Source organism: Sander vitreus, chromosome 2 (genome assembly GCF_031162955.1).
Source record: "Sander vitreus isolate 19-12246 chromosome 2, sanVit1, whole genome shotgun sequence".
In the NCBI taxonomy this organism is placed as follows: domain Eukaryota; kingdom Metazoa; phylum Chordata; class Actinopteri; order Perciformes; family Percidae; genus Sander; species Sander vitreus.
Genome location: NC_135856.1, coordinates 28,470,343 through 28,493,365, shown reverse-complemented (window position 1 = coordinate 28,493,365; position 23,023 = coordinate 28,470,343). Strand labels below are relative to the sequence as shown.

Here is a 23,023-nt window from a genome sequence, read left to right as displayed (position 1 = left end):
AAATTGTACCTTTGGCAGCGGTAGCAGCTGTGCCCTGGGCTCTCGACACTGTGACAGCAGCACATTTCTGGCTGTTGGAGAGCAGGCGGGTGACGGCACCTCTGAGAGCCATACTGTATGTTTACTGATCATAGAGGAAAAGCAAATTAAACACATATACATTTTATATTATTCAATATCCATAAACAGAGTGAAAGCACATTTCATAGTTAATGGCACATTGTGATGCAACATTGTTGTAGGTTAAGTTGCCAGACCAGTGAAAGTCAGGCAAATCTGTCAAAACATAATACACATTACAATTTCCTTAATTATCTATGTAAACTTTTTTTGTTTGAGCATTCATTACCATTATTGCATTATTATCACTCCATGCAGTACCAAATATAGTGGTTTGGGTATTGATTATTTACAAGTTTTCTCAAGAAGAGAAATCAAAATGTTGTCTGTTTATAATGTTAGACATCCTCAGAACCAACTAGCATGCTGTCCCTTGGTGAGCAACGTTCAAATACCCTGAATCCACTTGCAACTTCCACGAAACAATGTTAAACATTTAGTGACTTTTTATTTTCAGTAAATCTTAGACTAAACATGCAATGGTACAGTACCTTTTTCCTGCCGGCTGGTGGGTTAATCTGATGATGCAATAACTTTTCAGCGGTAGAGGTGAGCTATAAAAGTCGCTTAAGTAATATTTCGCCGGTTGTAACGTCACAGGGATATGTAACGGCAAACATGGGAGCTCTCTTCCTCCATGACAGGTGAGGCAAAAGCCACTGGAGGCAATGCACGACCTATACGTTGTGCAACGCATGGAAGTTATGCAACCAATGTTGGACTGCCTATAGGAGTGGAAACGTAATCCTGTACCGTGTAGTGTTTTAATTAGGTGCGTGAATTAAATCTGCAACGCGTTTCCACACTTAAAATGGCGCATACGGATCACTGTTCGGCCGGAATGTGTTCAGGGCGTGGGCCCACTCGCTCCCAGCTCATTGGCTGGTAAAATAAGGAGCCATGCACAGATGTGTTCAGGGCCTGTCAAACATTTCTATGTTGCTCTGCAGCTGACAGTGGAGCCAGCGGACAACAGGCAAATTCAATATTTCAACAATAATCATATATATGATATGAATGTTGGTATCTAGCTTTGTATATTGTATATTCAATAGACTATTGTGAGAGAATTGTTATGTAGGTAGTAGGCCTATATTTAAGCAAGGGAATAACTCTGAAATTTAGTCTAAAAATGCCCACCGAAAGCTACTAAAAAGTAAATATTTTGAAGTTGTTTAATATGACCATCCCCAGTTTTAAAGAGAAAATATAAATATAACCTCTTGATAACTCATAATAACCAAAAAATGTAAACTTGGGGATCATTAAAGTATGTCTTCTTCTTCTTTTATTTTTTTTCTAGATAAAATATAACCCAGTTAAAATCAAGAATTAACATTAAATCAGTTGATATAACCAAGACATTTTCTTAACATGAGGCTTTGTCAGATGCATTTCTTTATTTGTTGTTTGTTATTTAAGATGGTTAAATGATCTCATGAGGATTTTCTTAAGAAACCTGATAATATTTCTTATTTATTGCTTTACCGGCACACCTACACCTGACACTTTAGTGGTCAGAGAGGTGGGGCAGAGCAGTCACTTGACACAGTTCACCTTCCAGCCAGACGAGTTATATAAAAACATGAGATAGTCTCTCCTAAATGTTTGTCCTTCAGAGGATTTTTTGAGGAATGTTATGGAGTTTGTTTTGTTTTTGTACGTCACAGATTTGCTGTAGTGTCTATATGAGCTGAGTGGAGCAGCACAGAAAGTAGTAGGTCAGTCATGGTCTATCATGTTCACTTCTCATTTAAATGTAGATGGTAAGAGAATGCTATTTATTAGGCCTACTCTCATGTCATGAGTTATATAGTAAAATGAATAGTTTTTCCTTAGTAGTGGAGACTCTGCTTTAGTGGTGGAAGACATATCCTTAAGTAAAGGTAACAATACTACATTATAAAAACGTCATTAAGCATTTAAAATGTTATTTAGGTGTGTATACAGTGTAATCCGCTAAATGTAGGGTACTGGAAGTATCAAAAGAAAAGTAACTTGTGGTCAGCATTTTTAAGCTGTATTTGGTAAATGTTTAGCCAATTTTGATTACTTTATATACTGCTTTATATACCGGTAGATAAATCATCAATCATATTTTATACGCTGATCATAGGCTATACTTTGTGAATGGAAAAAAACCTCAATCGGCACAGTACAGTGGAATAGAGCTCTTTATACTGAAATAGGCTATGAAGTGGCATGAAAGTACATTACAAGAAGCTCTCAATTGTAGTTGAGTAAGTGTACTCTATTTTTCACCCATGTTGTGCTCTTTTTATTGGGGGTACTTTCTTTCCCACACACACAAACATAAGGTTAAAATAAGAATAATAATTTAAAAAAAGCACTCTGATTTACTCTTAATTATGAAAAGGAAACTGGTCGTCTTCAACGTCTTTCTAAATGCATTATGCGCATTAGAAACACATTAGTCCAGGGCTAATACACATTCTGTCTACACACATTCCATTGAAGTAGCGGCAAGAAAATGGTTTTGTCCCGCTCAGGCGCACTTTGATTGGCTGTGGCAGCTGTCAGTCACCAGGCTCTGCTCTCCGATTGGCTGCTTTCCCTCTCCCGCTAGCCAGGAATGCGCCGTGCCTCCCTCCCTCCCTCCCTCTCTCTCTCTCTCTCTCTCTCTCTCTCTCTCTCTCTCTCTCTCTCTCTAGCTGTGGTCGCTCACTGTTATTGATGTTTTTTTCCCTCGACATTTCCATGGTAACTGTCCTGTCTAACGTCTGATCAGCAGCGAGGAGCCGAGCAGTGTGTGAGAATGGAGCTGGAGGAAAAAAAACCGGACCCTAAATACGGTAAGAACAGGTTTATGTCACTGCTTTCTTCACGATCTTTTATTTTTCTCTAAACGGGCGAAGAAATGGAAACAGTGACTGCAAGGGATGGATGGGTGTGGACCTCATAGGTCTTATGCAGATCTGGAGTCATCCTCATCCTCCACAGCCGGGTTCTTTAACAGAACATCGGCATTAAATTAGTTTTCATTTTTCATTAGTATTTCATAATGCACAGTGAATGAAAGCAACACGATGTAGGGTAAATGTGTGGTTGTATTTGACTGGTTTGCCCTATTTTACCAGCCTGTAGCTTCCAATGAAACCAAAACTACACACCTAGTTGTTTATTGTTGATATATGTCTTAATGTACTGATAAAATAGGCATATAAAGAAAAGTAGGTTGCCATGCATTCAAACAAGGCTTGCCTTGATGGGCTTGTATTAAATTAGCTTCATACTGTTGTTCTGTACTGCAGAAACACACACAAACAGGCCATATTTATTGTGTTTTCCTCTGGGCTCAAAAACCATTTGGTGTTTTGTAGATTGGCATATGGTCATTTCATCCACAGATGCACACACAGATTCTCACACAAAGGTACAAACGCATTTTTTTGATTTTGTTCGCACTGTTTTTTTAACAAGCACATATTATGGAAAATTCTCATATAGCCTACCAGCCAAAGGCATGACTCATTGCCTACTATTATGTGTGTCACACTGTCTCACACGTGCATTTTCTCAACTTAGCAGCCCACCGCAGCCTGGCGTGGTCTTCTTGTGTCTGGGCTTGGTTGTTATTCGAATGGACTGTTGAGTCAGGAAGTTTTCCTAACCAGTGTTATTCTTGCTTGAATACCCCTTGTCAGTGTTGTTATATGAGACGACAGCCAATAGCTCAAAAGCAAACCGCAGCCTTCACACTGTAATTTAATTAGGAAGACAACACTAATGCTGTCTCATTGTTAAGTTATAAATAATTCAAGAGTTAATAGAAGTAACAATTCCTTCTTTGACAATGTAAGAAGCTCCCAACAGCCCACGCCCAAAAAGTGCACATCCTCTCCAGTCAATCCATGGAGCTCCCACTGTGGAGCATTTCCTTGTTGCTTTCCTTTGTACCATGTCAACAGCTCTTTTCCTTACCTCTCCTCCCCCAATGAAGGCTAAAAGGTCAAAAAACACAGACCTTTTAAAACGGTTATAAAGCTTTACAATGCAGACACACAAAACACATTCCAGCTCACCGGTATTCCTTAACAGCAGTTTTTTATCAGCAGAGTTTGACCTGTGAGCGGTCCCTGTTTGCCTGCTACTGTTACCACGTTCCCACTGTCTGTTACGGTAAGCAGGCAGGCTGCAGCCTGCACGGCCTGGACTGTGTTCAGCCTTGCCTGCTCTTCCCACTCAGCAGACACAGTCAAGAGGCTTCCAGTCAATATTAAGCTGGCAAACACTCGGATGCATTACCACACACACACTGAATGCACACGTACACATGCGCATGTGTGCACACGCAGAGACACACTGCTGCTAAATGTTTCACAATGATCGCTTGTCATTGGACTGTTGGTCGGTTTTTGGAAAATCAGACAAACTGTTGCTGTTTGATCCGAGCAGTTTCTGTAAAGAGAGAGAGACAGTGATCAGAGCCAGTGGTTGTCAGCTTTTAAGTATTTAGGTCTACAAAAAGAAACTTTAATGTGTTTCCTCAAAGACGTCATTGGTAGCTGTCAAAATTTGGGATTTTTTTGAAGCAGTAGCAGCAGATAGACACAGCAGTAGAATGGTAGTACATACAGTAGTTTCACCATCTTTATCTACAGGCTCTAAATATAAAAGATAAAAATGTCATGAATAAAAGCGAAGGAGATCAAATACTCACAATGTCTCTGTGCATGTACAGTCCACGTGCGCACACACATATACACCACTCACACACACAACCACAGTGGCCACTAACCCATTAAGGTAGCCAGGAAAGGGTTCATTTGATAACCCCTCTGGGCCCATTAGTAAATCACGTCAGTCATGACATCATCACATCCCTTTAACACACACACACACACACACACGCGCGCACACACACGCATACATCATATCAACTGAAGCAGAGTAAAACAAAATTCTATTCAATTTTTTAAAATATTTCATGATTGTACTAAACATTGTTAAGATCAGTACGGTTTGGTTAAGATTTGGCATAAGATTTTGACGTCTGGAACTCCATATGGACCTGAATGCAGACAGACCGTCTGGCAGGCCCTGTGGGTTTCCACCATCAGGGCCCCTGGAGTATGTAATGAACTACTTGAGGAACCCAGCCTACCCAAATGCGAGAGAAAAACATCTGCAACATGTACACCTTTTTAAAAAAATCTCTTCTTAAGATTGCTATATCAGACGGACATCACTTACTACTAACATTTTGCCAATTACCTAAACAAACAAGACTATTGAAAAGACACTTGGCAGCATTTACACATCAAATGTGCTGGAATGCTTTTCAGCACAATCACAGATTGTTTTTTTTGTCACAAAGCAGGCAAAGAGCCGCCTGTTCCTCTCTAATGGAGCTGTGTCTCTCACATTAGCAGATGGTCCAGCAAATGAAAGGCTGATGGAAAAATCACTTTCAATGTTTATCCTCTTCAGTAAAGAGAAACATACACATTAAGTGATGGCAGGGAAGGGGAGTAAGAACAAACAGCAACTGCAAACCCTTTAAACTTGTAGATACTATGCATACAATCAGTAATAATCCTGTTTCTAACTGCAGCCAGGAGACTAAACACCTCAGTAATCCATGTTTGGCCAGGATCATTTTGGTTAACAATAATATCTCAATAATTGAAATCTAAAACTGAAGTACAATTTTCCATGATTTAAAAAACAAATTCATATCACAAATCCTCACTTTAAAAAAAAAAAAGAAGAAAAAAATAATTGAAAACAAAAAAACTAAATAGGCTACAGTACAGCTTTTAAACAAAAAACTACAGTTTAGAGCCCAGTGCTGATATCATGTATCATTTTAGCTTATCAAAATACACGTAGGCCAATAAGTAACAAGAAATTGCAGTATAGAAACACCAAAGATACATTTGAGATTTGAGAACAGTGTCCATTACATAGTTTGCACATCTGAGACGACTGATGAGGTTAGTGTTCAAATGCAAAATGCCCTGCTCGCTCTGTACATGTTTTGATCATCATTCTTTAATTAAACCAAATTGTCAGGATCCATATCAAAATATTTTATTGTGTTATGTCTGCATGCTAAAACATGAATATATTTCAGATTTTTAAAAATATATTGTTTGACATTTTGAATTCACATTCTTGCCAAAAGTTAGATGACAAGATTGATCCCACTCTTAGACATGAGTAGGTTAGATCTTCTCATCTGACTCTGCTGTTACTGTTACTATTAGTATTATTACTTTAACTGTCTAAATGTTGTTGTATGAGGCCAGTTGTGAGCATTGTATTTCATGTTGTGGCATGCAGTCAGTCTGCCACATGGCAGTGGAAGTGGACAAATCAAACCACCAGAGAGCACGTAGGACGGACTTATCTCAGATGTACCGCCTCCCTGTGTCAAACACGCACAATGCATCATAACCAAATCATTCATTTCAAGAAATCTTTGTCCATTGTTTAGGAAATTAGTTATGTAACTCTGTAGCTCAGTCTGTAGGGACTTGGCTCTGGGACCCGGAGGGTGGCTGGATCAAGTCCAGCTCGGACCGTGTCACAGAGCGGGGACTAGACCTTGAGCAAGGAATTGAACCCCTCCAACTACTTGGAGTGCCGTCTTTGTGGCATTCGCATCTCTCCAATGCATTAATTAAGTGAAGAGAACATTTTAATTAAGTTTGAAGTACTTCTTCTCAAAGTTTGAATATGAAAGAGCTTAGAGCGTTATGTGGCCACAGTGCTGCAACAAGCTGAATAACATAGCTTTAAGTAAACAGGAAGCTGAGAAAACAGAAAACCGTGAGAGTGATATTTTTCGGGCATGTGTGACAGCTGCGGTAAGAGTGCAGCTGCAGCAGTTGCAGTAGGAAACTGTAAAACAGATGCAACAATCATGCTGATTCAATGAATTGACTTGAAGCCTAAAACAACTGTTATGGCGCCAGAGTGAAATACTGTTTCGACTTCAGATCCTGTCCCTGTAGTCAGATGTGTAAAACACATGCATTTTAGGCTTTAGTCAGTTTTGGCAACAGCAGGTTCACAGGCGCCACAAGACTTTGTTGCTTCTCTTTCTCTCAATTCCCCCATCGATGCTGTTTTTGCTGTGATTCCCCCGACGATCCCTGAGCCAAGAGAGGGACCACAGAGAGAGAGGGAAGAGTAGGTGAAGGCAGTGCTCTGAATAGACTGAAAGAAGGAAGTGAGAGTTAAAGGTTGGAGGACCTCATAGAGGAAGGAGACATAAAGAAACAACTGCCATACACAGCAGCACACTGAGAGAAATCTATAAAACCACCCATGACAGAAACGGAGACAGAAATAACGACGGAATGACAAAATACGAAAGACAAGGTACTGTGTAGATTTAGGATGATGAAGGTTCTTTAGTTGCTGAATGTGTTACTGATATTATTCAAGCTTGTCAGATAGATTACTGTATTAATGGCTCATTAATAGCTCACTAATTAAAATGGTTAATGGACTGCTTTAAGTCACATATTACCCAAAAGACAAAGTCCGGTGACGCCTTTGTGGTATAGTGCCAGTTGCGTCTCTGTAAGGTTACTGTAGCTGGGTACAGTAATGTGACAGGATGTAGCTCAGAGTCTGGTTATCTTACAAGATGTCGATGTTTACTGAATATCTTCACCGAGCAAGTTTTTATGTAAAATGAGGAAAAAAAGAAAAAAAAAAGCGATGAGCACATGGTTGTTCTTTGGAAATCACTCGAAGCGTTAGCTCATGATGACCTCACCGTAGTCAGAGTGGGCTTGGCTGATATTTCTTTTCTTGCCGCGTCTGAGGTGTTTCAGTGGCGGATGGTGATGTCCACTGGGAGCTCACCGTCGCCGGGGAGCCATTTTGTGGGTTGCTGGGCATGGCATTCAGGCAGAAGAATCCTTTTGTTCTGGAGAATGTCCTGTCTTTGTCAATACATGGACTTACACTTATATATTGTACTCTTGTGCATCTGCCGTACGCAGAGTGCTCTTTGAGTGCACACATACATTGAATGTATTAATATACCCAACTGTAGATAATAAAGTATTATTAATTTGGTGTAATTGGAAATAATGCTGTTCATCTGTACTAAATCAAAAAATAATTTGTTAGTGTGTGTAATCTATGTCAGTGAACAATGCGCTGACACTGACTAATAGCTCAATTTCAAAATGTTAGTGGTACAGCCCTATAATCACCATGACAAAAGTTATAAAGGAAAAGCTATTGAACAATGTTACTTTTGAGATAGAGAGGGGGAAGTGTTTCCGACTTTGACCTCGGAAAATCCGACTTTCGAGTACAAATGGAACGCACTATAAGTCTAATCAGATTGAAGTTCAAAATTATAGAAGGAGACATTAACACACCTGTTGTCCCTTTCTTTCCCCAGGGGAGTCCAGGAAGTTTGACCCAAACTTCAAAGGGCCGATTCACAACAGGTGAGACATCTGTTACAATCACTGATCATAATTCTTTTCTTTTAGGATTACAAAACACAAATAATAATACTCTCCTCTCCTCTCTTCTCCTCCTGTTCCCTATCCTTCTGTTTCCTCTACTGTTTCCTCCCCTCTCCTGTTTTCTCTCCTCTCTCCTATCCTCAGGGGCTGCACAGATGTCCTCTGCTGTATTCTCTTCATCGTGGCCTTGTTCGGGTACTTTGCTGTCGGCATCGTCGGTAAGATGATCCTATCCTACATTACAGTTTTTCTGAATTGCTAAAACACTTATCCCATTCTCTGAACCAAATGCTCAGTGGCCTAAACCCATTTGTCGAATCAATCACTCTTCTTGCAAATCTCTAAACACATTCTCACTCGCTAAAACACATTTCACACTGGGATGCACTTGTGTTGCAAAATGGTTAACACGGGCAGCAAAAGTTAAACAGCACTGTCTGGTTAACACAAGTTTTTAGCTGTGACTGACTGTCCTTCCTTACCTGGCTGAAGTTGCTGCATTTTGGCTTCATGCACAACTCATAGGCAAATGTCTTAACGGCGGCGATGTTATGTATTGTTTAGGGCCCTTACCCCCACGAGACAAATTGGCATTGCAAATTGAACATGCAGCTCTACTTGAATCGCCTTCTTTTGACTGAAAGTACTGCCAAACAACACTTTTTGTGCTCATAAGTTCCATTTTCACTTTCTCTCAGCCTATTGCATTGAACGCTCCACCTAACGCGCCGTCATTACGTCGACCAGTGTAGCGCACGTAGTGCAAGCATGGATGTATTAGTGCAAGCGTAACTCTACAAAGAGTATAGAAGTAACAAGAGCGTTCAGTCCAAGATGGCGGAGCTGCAGCTCGGTCATGGGTGCGTTTGTTGCAATGGAACGTTCTATTGAGTTTCTTGTTACTTCTATACTCTTTGACAAGAGCAGAAACTCAACACAACGCTTCTTGTTACTTCTCTTTGGTAGCGTTCGGTTCGGTGTAAAAAAATTCTAAAGTTCGACAGTACCCGAACTCCGTTAGAAAGCCCAAAGTTTGGCCGAACCCGAACTCTGGGTTCGGTGCATCCCTAGTTTACACACGATTCCAAACTGTATACACATGTTTCTACTGAGGTGATCAAACTAATAGTACAGAATATAAGCCAGTTCAGAAAAGTGATGGACTGCCCATTTGGAATTTGGGCAAATGCCAGAAGAGCCGCACCCCTATGCACCCATATGGGCCACTACTGATAATATGTGTTTGGTTAATTTTGATTAAAAAAAAAAAGTTATTTCATGCATGCAGCCACAGATATTCAAGATTGTACTGCGGTGAGGTCAGTGGAAAGATTCACTCGGAAGGCAGAGTTACTTCAGTTTTTTTTCCAATTGCTAACATGCATAGCACAGTTATTTAAACTGACACACAGAGAGCAAAACCTCTTCTCAAGTCTCCAAAAGTCTAAACACATGTTCTGCTTTACACACATGTTGCAATTCAAAATGGCACTGAACATGGTTCTCTGTATAAGACACAACTATCTGACATAAAGTCACATGTTTGCCATTTCAAAACACTGCCATTCAAAATGACACTACATGAGCTAATTGGCCAACATATGTGCCACCTGGCCAAACACTTGAATGGTTAATTGTTACCACTTCAATCAGGTAGTAAGTACTATGATGCCTCTTTTTTTCTATATATTTTTCTGCACATTGTTTCTGCAATTTTCTTTTTCCGTTTACTGTTTTTTGTGATCATATTTTTGTTCAGTCCAATGTAAATATATCCGCTGTGCATATGTTGCATTGACTTGTTTGGTGAAAAATAAAAAATAAATGTTTCAACAGCATGTGTGTGTATCTTTATACACATGCATTTCTGTGCATGTGAACAATCTGAAGAATTTTCTACAATTTGAACTATTTTAGTATTATGGAAAGCATACTAAAGATGAGAGTGCTTTTCATTATATCCAAGTGTGTAGTTGGTTAGACAAAAATCTGGTAATATGAATGAAGTGTGTGCCATTTGGTGCAAAAGTTTGATAATGCTATATGTAGTTTTGGTTGCAGTGCTTCATTTTGCAGGATAAATGAGGTATTTTGCAGTTTGGGTGTGTGGTTTTGTGAATTGTGTTAAGTATTTTGATAAAACCAACCTAGTTTGCAAAATTGTGTTTTAGCAGTTGGAAAAAACTGTAATTTCCAAACTAGGTTATTGACAAAAATAGTGCCGGTGTGTTGCAAATACCATGGCCGTTTTTTGACCCCAGTCCGTCACTGGTTCAGAGTGCACAGGAGGCACAGGAGCATTGAATGTTGATGTCTGTCATCTGCTTTTCCTTTCGTTTTCTTTGTTCTTGGGCCTTTTTCAGTTGGGACTACTGTATTGTTCTACAAATGCCTACAGTAATATACAGACATTCAATATTGTATTACTTGAACTACTTGCAGTGTACAAGATATTCACTGTACAAGTTGTGATATGCTTTTTGTTTTCATTGCAAAATGTGTTTACTGTATGAAATAAAAAAAAAAAAGAGAATTCTGTAACTAGAAGCCCTAAACACTGTTCTTGAATTTTTTAGGTAATGTCTAATGAATTCTCTGTAGTGTTTAGTTATTGACCGGCTCTGTGTATGATCTGAAAGCATTGTTTGATTTTTCTTCTGATTTGAGTCAGGTGTTTAGTGAAAATAGTTTGAGCATTTGGTTTTGTGTTTACAGTTCTGAGAAAATGGGTGAGGGTTTAAAAAAAATGTGTCTTAGCAATTGTGAAAAACTGTACTACAATATGTACTGTTTAATTGCTTGGACACTTGAGCACTATTGTGTATGTTATTTAAGACCATCACAATTAATTAATGTTGCACAGGTCTCCTATAGTATCTACCTTGCTTTCATCAGTGTGGTGTATAAGTCTGTTCTGAGATTCCTTATAAACAGTGAGCCTCAGTCCACCATACATATTTGAGACGTAATGCTTTGTCTATCTGCTTCCCAAGAATGCAACCGTCTATCCGTACATACTGCAGTTTTACTCACCAAATATTGCCAGCAAAGCGATAATTCGTACACCTGAAATTGCAAGATTTGCTCAAAAACATTCAATTTATTTGAGTCAGTATTAATAGGAAGATCTGGTGATGCGCAAGAGCAGTATGTGCGACTTTCCATTTTTTATATTTATTGTCAATCGATCTAGTGTCCTCTTTTGTTCTGAATGATTTTAATTCTTCTCCGTGCAGCCTGGTCTCAGGGTGACCCCAGGAAAGTGATCTATCCCACCGACAGTAGGGGGCAGTTCTGCGGACAAGCTGGAACACCTCTGGAGTGAGTAACCTGACAATAGGAATATAATGTTACAGTATACAGTATAAGTGACCTTGGAAACCTCTCACATGCAGACTATCAGACTATCGTGTATTGTTTATGTAATAATAGGTATTACTGTAATCTGTTACCCATAATTTAGGACTTAAAGACATTTATTTATGCTACAGGCCAAATAATAGTTTTGTTATACTGTTCTCACTGAACAGAAAGAAGCCTCTTCTGTTCTACTTTAACATCCTGAAATGTGCCAGCCCTCTGGTGCTGCTGGACTTCCAGTGTCCCACCACACAGGTCAGAAACCATATCTTATCTTTTATGTGCATTGCAACATTTTTCTCCTCTCTAACAGTCACTGATTTTCATGATTGATTGTTGTTTTTTGTGTCTAGTTATGTGTGGAAAAGTGTCCTGACAGGCATCTGACGTTGATGAAAGCCAAGTTAGGCAGCAATGAAGACCGTGGATACTACCAACAATACTGTAAGGATGGCGTGAACCTTTCCAAATTGGTAAGCATTCAAATCATTTTAATTATTTACATTTTATACATGCTTAAAGTGATACTGTGAAATGCATTCATGTAGTATATTGAACGGTGTTTTTACATGATTCAGAGTCCTCCTGAGATCCTGAAGGATGGTCTGTGTCCTGCCATTCTGATGCCCAGTAAAGCCTGTAAGTGAGAAGAAGCTTGTTCTAAACTTACTTCACCTTCGCCCACAACCCCAGCTGTGTCTGTAAATCTGTTGTTTCTGTATGAAACTGAAACGCATAGGACCATACACATAAATAAATCATCTCCTTCCTCCATAGTCACGCGTCGCTGCCTTCCTGCCTTGGGAACATTGAAAGGTGGGGTAGTGGTGGTGGGCAATGAGACCACTTTCAATGATGGAGAGGGCTCCAGTATCAATGCCACAGATGTGCTGGAGGCATCCAAGTGAGTACTTTTCACTGTATGGAAACACACATTTTGACATTTTCAAAAGATTAATTGAATACTCAGAACAAGTATTTATAGATTCATCAGTAAAAAATGAAAATAATCCCTACTTTTAAGCCCAAGAGTAAATGCTGTTAGGTGGGTATATGAACCAGTTCAGGCTCGATACTCTCGACACACATGTTGCTGTGCTGTGTCAGCTGACAGCTAGCACATCACATCCACGTCACATCTAACTGCAGTGATTTGATGGGCTACTTAATGGTCTTTATGCGCTTATTTACTCCATACGCTGATGTGTGTTTGCTATAGTTTTTGCTGCTATCTGTATGCACCCTGGAGGGTATTTATGTCAGAGTTTTTTATTAGCATTATTCCCACTAGGGCTGGTTGCAATGTTCCAGATGATGAGTATGGAGAGAGTACAACCACATCGCCAAGTCAAATTGATTGTCATAGTTGTCATCTTAATTTGCAATCTGACACAACTAGACTAATACATTTATAACATAATAATAACTTGTTTCTTTGAGGAGAATCACTTCAGAATGAACATTTCAAATTAAAAGTCAAAATTTTGCAGTTGTCATATTTCTTTTACCAGGTGACTAGTTTTGTAGAGCAACATTAAACAGTATTTCTTTCTGACAAACGTATATGTTAATTATTGCAGCTGGTAAAAATGTTTTTTCAGTCCTCGATTATGAAGCCCTTAAATGTACACTACCGGTCAAAAGTTTGCGGTCACTTAGAAATTTCCATTCCACTCCATTACAGACAGAATACCAGCTGAGATCAGTTGCATTGCTTTTTTAATCAGGGCAGCAGTTTTCAGATTACATTATGTGCTTACACAATTGCAAAAGGGTTAAAAAAAAAAAAAAAAGGGTTCAAAAGGGTTCTTCTTGTTACTCTTTGACAAGAGCAGAAACTCAACACAACGCTTCTTGTTACTTCTCTTTGGTAGCGTTCGGTTCGGTGTAAAAAAATTCTAAAGTTCGACAGTACCCGAACTCCGTTAAAAAGCCCAAAGTTTGGCCGAACCCGAACTCTGGGTTTGGTGCATCCCTAGTTTACACACGATTCCAAACTGTATACACATGTTTCTACTGAGGTGATCAAACTAATAGTACAGAATATAAGCCAGTTCAGAAAAGTGATGGACTGCCCATTTGGAATTTGGGCAAATGCCAGAAGGGCCGCACCCCTATGCACCCATATGGGCCACTACTGATAATATGTATTTGGTTAATTTTGATTAAAAGATATTCACAGATATTCAAGATTGTACTGCGGTGAGGTCAGTGGAAAGATTCACTCGGAAGGCAGAGTTACTTCAGTTTTTTTTCCAATTGCTAACATGCATAGCACAGTTATTTAAACTGACACACAGAGAGCAAAACCTCTTCTCAAGTCTCCAAAAGTCTAAACACATGTTCTGCTTTACACACATGTTGCAATTCAAAATGGCACTGAACATGGTTCTCTGTATAAGACACAACTATCTGACATAAAGTCACATGTTTGCCATTTCAAAACACTGCCATTCAAAATGACACTACATGAGCTAATTGGCCAACATATGTGCCACCTGGCCAAACACCTGAATGGTTAATTGTTACCACTTCAATCAGGTAGTAAGTACTATGATGCCTCTTTTTTTTCGATATATTTTTCTGCACATTGTTTCTGCAATTTTCTTTTTCCGTTTACTGTTTTTTGTGATCATATTTTTGTTCAGTCCAATGTAAATATATCCGCTGTGCATATGTTGCATTGACTTGTTTGGTGAAAAATAAAAAATTTGTTTTTAATTCATTTCCTCTTTTCTTTTTCTTTTTTTTTTTTACAGGAAATCAAATGTGGTTGTTGAAGCTCGCCAGGTGGCCATGAGAATCTTTGAGGACTACACTCAGTCTTGGCACTGGATATTGCTGTAAGTCTATCAACTTCCCAGTGTTTACAGTAACACAGCAGTGTTGTGTAGAACATCAGGAGTAAAATCCAAGACAAAATGCTAGTAAAAAAAACACCAATCTTTTACTCATTTTTGGTTTACTCATGAACTGTTTTCTTTCCAGCCACTAAACCGATCCAGTCAGCTGAGCTAACACACACAGTTATCACGGCTCTTAAATGTTTTCACTTGGTAAATGAAAGCATCTGCATGTTCAAGACCGACTTTAGCTGATTGAGTATTTTGAAACCAGAAAATATGCATGATCGCAACTGTCAACGTCATTCGATGTGTCCCTCTACAGTGGTCTGGTGATCGCCATGCTCGTCAGCTTGCTTTTCATCGTCTTGCTGCGATTCCTTGCTGGCATCATGGTCTGGATCATGATTGTTCTGGTTATTCTAGTCATCGGATATGGTAAGTCTTTAGCCTCTGGAGATGATAAATGACCTGCTTTTGTCAAAATAAAAAGCTTCTAAATATTTGAACGATTTCTTTAGGGATTTTCCACTGTTACATGGAGTTTGCGAGTCTGAAGGGAGAGCCGGGCTCTGACGTCACCATCCGTGACCTGGGCCTGCAGACGGACTTCTCTGTCTACCTTCAGATCAAACAGACCTGGCTGGCTTTCAGTACGCACTAACAAACACACTTTCATTTTTAAATACTGTACGTCTCTGTATGAAGTGTTAATGAATCCTGTGAATCGAATGCCTTCTCTGTTTTGCAGTGATCATCTTGGCTATTGTGGAGGTCATCATCATCCTGCTCCTCATCTTCATCAGGAAGAGAATCATGATTGCCATCGCCCTCATCAAAGAGGCCAGCAGGTCAGTCTGAGTTGGGCGTGTCTGGCTTTGTGCAGCGTCTTCCCATTCTGTTTCTCTGCTGAGGTAGACAAGAGACCAGACCTGCAGTGCTCACATATTTTAGAGCTGCACTAGTCAATCATTTTATAATGAAAGGGGTTGCCCATAGTGAAAAACCGACAGAGAATTATCACCCAGCGTTTTTAGCTTCTTTCAGCTCGTTGTTTTGGTTTTACGGCCCACAACTCAAGTGTTTTTGTTCACTCTTTCAGCTCTCATCAACCTCGTTGCGAATGCAGCAGACAGCTTTCCGTTTTCAGCCCAAACCTTTGATAAACCCACTATAGTTTAGCTGTTAAGTACCAAAACGTGTTGTCGAACATGTAGCAGCTAAAGTAAAGAGGCAAAATTTGCCCTTAGTACTTTGCGGAGACCAAACAGAGCTAAAATGAGTGTTAATGTTTGACTCCATGTTTGCTGAATGTGTAAACAGGCAACTTTTTGCTAATACCTTCATCATAATAACATCATAAATGAGTAATATGTCAATGTTATATTTACTGCTTGCTGCCTCCAAACGGTGAAAAAAATCTGTAAGAGAGTGCTATCTGTATCTCTTTGTTTGGGACTCTTTCCTCCTTTTGGAGAGTATTACATCTAAACTTGTTCACATAACGTTTCCATTGTTTTCTTTTTCAGAGCTGTTGGACACGTGATGTCATCGCTGTTCTACCCACTGCTGACCTTTGCCCTCCTGGCGGTGGTGATCGCTTACTGGGCCATCACTGCTGTGTATCCTTTTTAATTTGTTCCAATGATGATCAAAACATAAATATGTCACTTTGTATGCCTTCACTTTACAGTTTTTATTTTTAACTTTTTCCAACTCTACACTGAACCATTTCTATATTTTATTCTATATTTTTGCATTGAAAAAGAGAGAAATAAAAGAAGAAAACATCTAGAATTTTTTTCTTCTATACAAAGGCATTAAATATGCTAAAGCGTTACCAAAAAAAGAAAAGAAAAATAAGAAAAAAATAGATAATAAATTACCCAAATGAGTGATCAATTTGAATGATCATCTAAATGAATCCATCAGTTAAACATTCAATCCATCACATTACATACATTACTTCTCAATGATGTAGCCTTTATTTCTTCTTTTTGTTACATATTTCCATGGACTTAATATAATGCAGCTGTGTCATGATTGTGACCTTTTCAGAAATATCCACCCTTTGTTGGCATAATCTCCTTGACCACTCTGACCAGTTTCTTGTCCACCTCCAATGAGCAGGTGTACAAAGTGTTCAACAACTCTGAGTGTGAGTACTCACGAGAGACCTGCGACCCCCAGGTACGCTTTTAATGTCACTCCTCATGAAATTACCTGACTGAAGATGTGAGTGGGGTTCAGCCAAAAAGCCAAATACATATTCTGCTAATATTTGACACCTTTAAGGAAGACACTCTTTGCCTGGACAGCATCACAAGTTACTGTATGAAAACTCACTGCAGTAATCTTGTGGTCTGCCTCTTCTCTTTTTCTCCAGACATTCAACACCTCTAACGCTTCAGCTCAGTGTCCTGATGCAGAGTGCCTGTTTGCCTTCTATGGTGGGGAGACCTATTATCACAAATACCTCATCCTGTTCCAGTTCTACAATGTCTTCCTCTTCTTCTGGTGCGCCAACTTTGTGACGGCTCTGGGCCAGGTCACTCTGTCGGGAGCCTTCGCCTCGTATTACTGGGCCTTCAAAAAACCGGATGATATTCCCTCCTACCCCATCTTCTCCTCACTGGGACGAGCCCTCCGGTAAGCCACATTTATATTTGTGTGTGCAGTATCTCACTGTGTGTTTGTGGATCAACATTTTTTTTAAAATAAATGACATTCAGTCAGGAACACTCTCGTCATTTATTGCAACAAATGGAAATACAGTTATGCTTGGCGCTGATGGCTCCGCTCTTAATAATGCTCCCTGGATCAGCAAAGCAGCATGCTAAGCTGAAACAAGCAGCGCAATTGAGAAACCCCCCTGTATACAAGAGTGGGCCCAAAGCTTTGGTGTAGCAGGGATCAGTGAGGAGGAGGGAGACATATTTAAATGGGCCGCCTTGTTGTGAGAATGGATGTGATTGGTTTGTGACTGATAGAAATGATAATTCAATTAGTGGGTGTATGACTTCCGTGTCCTGCATCAATTAACACAATGCTTAATTTATTTCAATTTCACCAATTTATTTACTTACTATCACCTGCCAACTACTGTATACAAATGACATGACCTTCCATTTTCCTTTATGCTCTGATGAAGGCCACTAGGCCGAAACATTAGCATGTTTGTTTGATATGGCCAGAATAAATGGGTGAAATAGAGATTAGTCTACTTTGTCCTGAAGATCTGTGTGTGTGCTACCTTTTTACCATTGGGGGTATTCAATGGTGTGTTTACTGTAAACAAGAACAGATGTACAATGTTGGCTCCTGTTTTCTCCTCCTGTCCAGATACCACACAGGCTCCCTGGCTTTTGGCTCTCTGATCCTGTCTATTGTCCAGGTCATCAGGGTCCTTCTGGAGTACCTGGATCAAAAGTTGAAAGGTCAGAAGATTTAATTCAGAACAAGATGAATGACTTATACAATGACTAATAAATTACTTGACAGTGTATCTTCATCATTATTATATATTTATTAGTGACTGTGTGTCATGTGCATTTAGGATATTGTTGTTAAACTAGTTAGTCTTGAATCCTGGTTTTGGATAGATGCATGTATAATGCCAAAGGTCAGAATAAAGCAAGTTATCTAATACTGCAATCATAAATGAATTGAAACATTCTTGCTTTCAGGTGCTCAGAACAAGTTTGCTAAATTCATGCTAAGCTGCATGAAGTGCTGCTTCTGGTGTCTGGAGAAATGCATCAAGTTCCTTAACAGGAATGCTTACATCATGGTGAGTACAGATACAGCTGCATGAAAGATGTTGAGTCTGCTCAGGTTTTAAAAATGGTAAATTGTTGTTTTTTTCCTCCAGATTGCCATCTATGGAAAAAGTTTCTGCCCCTCAGCTCGAGATGCCTTTTTCCTTCTCATGAGGAACATTATTAGGTGGGATTTCATTACCTTAATACCCAGAATTTTTTTAATTCTATGAGCATTAGTCGCCAACATTTATTCAATGTTTAAGCTATTCTTAGTCCGGTTTAGTTTGATATACTCTCATATCTCCGCTGTGCCCATTCAACACAGGGTGGCTGTTTTAGATAAAGTGACTGACTTCCTGCTGTTTCTTGGGAAGCTCCTCATTGTTGGAATCGTTGGTAGGAGAGCTTTTATTTTTAGACCAAACATTGTTTTTTTCCAGAGAGATCTGTCTAATTCACTTTTTTTTCTGTACAGGCATCTTCTCTTTCTTCTTCTTCTCTGGAAGAATCAGAGCGATAGAGGATGCTGCTCCATCTCTGAACTACTACTGGGTGCCAATACTGGTGAGAGACATATGTATTTGTATGATTTGATGTGGGTTTTTGATGCCACAGCAGAGTTCTTGATGTATGTGATTTTCTTCACCTAGACGGTGGTAGTGGGATCTTACCTTATCGCCCATGGCTTCTTCAGCGTGTACACCATGTGTGTGGACACACTGTTCCTCTGCTTCTGTGAGTAACTTTGCATTCAGCCAGATCTCCTCTCTTCTTGCTGTTTTCAAGCACTCATACAACTGTCTGAAGCTGAAATGCTGGTTTCTTCTTCCTGCCATGTTTCTGACTCCTCTTCTCTTTGTCTCATTTCTCCCATTAATTTTCACTCATTCCCTTTATTTCATGTTTCCATTTCCCCCTAATTTCCCATTAACCCAAACAAAAACTCAAAACGTGCATCACCCACACACACAAAAGGTGAGGACTTGGAGAGAAATGACGGCTCACCTGAAAGGCCTTACTATATGTCCCCGGAGTTGCACGAGATCCTCTCCAAAACCAAGAGTCTGGAGGAAGACCGCGATGGTGTCGAGCAGGGCGATTCTGCGGATGCCGCGAAGCGAGCAAACGAGGTGACACTGGAGGAGGAGATCCCTCTCCAGCAGCACCAAGATGGAGAGATCCAACTGAAACAGCAGACGGTGCTCAAGCAGGAAAACGAGGAGGAGCAGCCTCTGCAGGCCACGGCGACGGATGCCGAAGAGCCAAAAGAGGAGAAAAACGAAGAACAAAAAGTCAGTCCGGATGAGGAGGCTGAAAAGAAAGAAGAAGCAGAGGTGAAAGAAGAGGCGGAACAGCAGGTGTTGAAACCGGAGGAAAAGACAGAGGAGGCGTCGCCTCCTGCTGTGGAGGCTGAGGAAGAGAAGACTGATGAGAAGAAAGAGGAAAAAGAGGAATCTTTGGAGGAAAATCCTCCCTCTGCACCACAGAAGTAGATGTTAACAGTAATGCAAGAGTGAAAAAATGAGGCTTGGTAAACCTCATAAAGAATGAAAGAACTGTATCTACAACTGTGTGACATGCGCCTGTTAAATGTACGGCAAGCTAAAATTTCAGATGGCCTTGCTTTTGTGAGTGATGTGGCGTCCAGCTGGAGAGGGTTGTGGTCCACACGTGAAGTTCAAAGCAGGTCAAAAGCCCAGTGCATCTCTGTAGCTTGACAAAAAAATGCTCTCTTGTGTTGGTTGTAGAACAGTGTTGGTTTTTATATTGTGAAGATCTGTAGAACATTGTGAGTGCTGAACCTGTGCCTGATTACTGTCACTAATATTTGTTGTCTGAACCCTGTTAATGAATGCACTACAGAACTACTAAGTACCGTGTTTACAGTCACAACACACACATCTCAATCAACGGTGAATGTCTTTCACTGTTTACAATAATACCAGCTGACGCCAAAATGTTACAGACACATTTGATATACTGTATGAATAGTTGATCTTTTTTTTTTTTTTTCCTATGGAACTTATATACAGTAGTAAACGTCTATTATGGATTTTTTTGGCTTCAGTCTTGTAGAGATCCAAGATGGTGTCCCGTGCATTGTATTGCCACCTACTTGCCTTGGTATTTCGGAATGGCGTAAGTGCTGTGATTGTGTCTCCGTGACGCAGCCATCGTGACCTCTCTGCGGACCCCCACCTTCCCTTCCCGTTGTTTACTGATCCACCTGCCTTGCTCTGTCCCTATCCTCTCTCTGTTTAAGTGCTGCATGGTGTTGACATGGCCTTCTGAATGCTCGCAACTAACATCTTAATTCTCTGGATGCTTTTGTACCCTTTTTTTCTTCTTTGTCACCGTGAACGATGTAAGCTGATTTCCCAATGAAATTGCTGATGACATTCCATATTTATTGGATGTAAATCTTGATTAAAGGTGATTGTATTTAATCGTAGTAGTTCTGTTGTGTGGGTAAACATGTGAGTTTGAAGGTGGTTTGGCGTATTGGAAGCAGGTGAGTTTTCATGTCCAACAAAGTCAGCCAGGACTTTGATTTTGTCTTAAAGGGGCACTCCAACAATTTGACATGTTAAAGTCAGTCTTGTCAAGGGAGTACCACTCAGCCTCTAAAACAGATAATGGTTTCTGTAGCTTTGGAGTAGGCTTTTCTTAAATGTATGGAAATGAAAGGACAGGAATTTGAAAGGTGTGGGCATTTGTTAACGAACATATTGAGATGCATTATGGGAAGTGTAGTATTCTGTTTTATTTTTGAGCCATGTTAGGGACTTAAATCAGGATATCTCTTCCTCTGCTCTATTGATTTAGAACAGTGGTTCCCAAGGTTTTTGGCTTGTGACCCCTTAAAATAAAACTGTCTACTTGTGGCCCCTAATCACAGGTTATGGAATTTGTATGGACATTCAGTTCAAACAAAGAATGCATTTTGCTTCTTGGAAGGAAGGATCTTTTGATACCTGAAGAGATATGGCCAGAATATTACAAAACAAAAAAAGGAAAAATCTGAAAAAAGTCAGAAAGAAACAATTCTTTGTAACAGAAATATGCATGTTTTTTTTTACTTCTTATTCCTTTAATCATCTCCTTGACCCCTCAAATTAGTCTTGGGACCTTGAAGGGCCCTGACCCCTAGGTTGGGAACCACTGCATTATTTTATTTTCTTTAGGTAAAGAGCAACTTAACACCACTTGAAATTCTAGTTTTTTGCTTACCCCTAGAGGTTCATCCTCTCACCTTGTTAAAGTGATGTACAGCTGTACTCCAGGACCCTTGGGGGGGTGGGACATCACTGTTGGTTGTGGTTACCGGGACAACAGAGCACACTTCTGACCACACCCAAGGGACTTGACATGTTCACCCAGAGATGGCAGCCAAACACTGCTTTACAGCCTGGTGTCTCTTTCGGGTCTCCCTACATTATTGAAGTGCAATATTAAATTGTTGTTGTACTCCTTTAATTCCTAATCAGATTAAAGGCAAAACAGACTATACATAGACAATGCATGAATGCAAGAACGGTTAAATGACTCTTGAGTGTTAGCATGCTGTTGGAAAAATGTTGTTCCTCACCTGCTTCTGTCCATGTCACAGTGGAGGATCTGGAGCGCAACGATGGATCAGCAGAGAGGCCGTATTTCATGTCGCAGAACCTGCTCAGCCTCCTAAACAAGTCCAATGAACAGGCCAAATCTTTAGATTAAGTCACATACATGTGTGCGTGTGCGTGTGTGTGTGTGTGTTGAAGTGGAAATCAGAATAAAAGGAGAAATTACAGTGCCATTTCCTGTGCTACATTATGTATGTATCGGTATGTTTGTGTCTTGCTGCCAAATGAGATTCATTTATGTTGTCTGTATGGTATTATTGATCCTTTGGTATTTTGTTACAAAGCCTCAAACTCCCTTAAGCTCATTTGCCCAAGCGTGATTGTATATTGGAAGGAATATGGAAGCTTGACTTACAAATGATAACTAGTTAATTTAAGCAACAGTTTGCTTTAAGTACTAATGTTTTTCTTTTTCATTGTAAATATTGGTCTTTTTGTCACTTTGTGTGTATTTTGTCATGCAGTTTTTTGTGGAATCTTTAAGGGTCCAGTTTCTTTCAAGTTCAATCTCCATTTTATGACAGATGTTGATATATAAATAAAGCTGTGCTTTTTCACTTTAACTTTCACTTTAAAACCATATTGCACTGTTGGAAATTAGCTCACCAAAGCAAAGTTGCTAAACTGCAGGCGATTAAAAGCTTAGTATGACACTCCAAGCTTTAAGAGATTACAAATGTGAAAAACCAAGTGCTTTAACTTGAATTTGCAGTCTTAATTTTTTTAACAGCTTGTGTTATTTTTTGTTCATACTTCAAACATAAAATATATCCATGATTAATGTGCAAATTTTGAGTTTGTAAAAGACAACCTTTAATTTTGTTGTAAACTAATAAAAGTCTTTGTTCCCA

At 39.7% G+C, this 23,023-nt stretch overlaps 2 protein-coding genes across 6 annotated transcripts in view; one reads left to right on the top strand and one right to left on the bottom strand.

Annotated features, from left to right (window-relative positions):
• LOC144526824 (glutaryl-CoA dehydrogenase, mitochondrial-like) overlaps nt 1–4,239 on the bottom strand; it is a 10,965-nt gene extending 6,726 nt beyond the window's left edge. The window contains exons 1-2 of one of the 2 annotated variants that reach the window (XM_078264507.1): nt 4,164–4,239; nt 10–124 (exon numbers count right to left, since the gene is read on the bottom strand). In XM_078264507.1, coding sequence (XP_078120633.1) covers nt 10–112 — 103 coding nt within the window. In that variant the 5' untranslated portion in view covers nt 113–124; nt 4,164–4,239. Of the gene's footprint in view, nt 1–9; nt 125–611; nt 963–4,163 lie in introns of those variants that run through there. The other variant, XM_078264496.1, reaches the window with a different exon arrangement.
• slc44a2 (solute carrier family 44 member 2 (CTL2 blood group)) lies at nt 1,803–23,023 on the top strand. 4 transcript variants are annotated; one of them, XM_078264462.1, is made up of 23 exons: nt 1,803–1,841; nt 2,873–2,933; nt 8,513–8,561; nt 8,727–8,800; nt 11,819–11,903; nt 12,113–12,197; nt 12,296–12,415; nt 12,521–12,581; nt 12,720–12,846; nt 14,702–14,785; nt 15,111–15,223; nt 15,307–15,438; nt 15,537–15,636; nt 16,315–16,407; nt 16,891–16,975; nt 17,172–17,434; nt 18,128–18,222; nt 18,472–18,575; nt 18,657–18,730; nt 18,872–18,942; nt 19,022–19,110; nt 19,197–19,281; nt 19,522–20,993. In XM_078264462.1, exons 2-23 carry the CDS (start codon nt 2,897–2,899, stop codon nt 20,037–20,039), a joined length of 2,544 nt encoding a protein of 847 aa, XP_078120588.1. In that variant the 5' UTR covers nt 1,803–1,841; nt 2,873–2,896; the 3' UTR covers nt 20,040–20,993. The 4 variants fall into 4 exon arrangements, with proteins under 4 accessions (XP_078120588.1, XP_078120596.1, XP_078120613.1 ...); XM_078264470.1 differs by having other exon boundaries at nt 1,826–1,841; nt 2,870–2,933; XM_078264487.1 differs by lacking the exons at nt 1,803–1,841; nt 19,522–20,993 and adding an exon at nt 22,157–23,023 and having other exon boundaries at nt 2,780–2,933.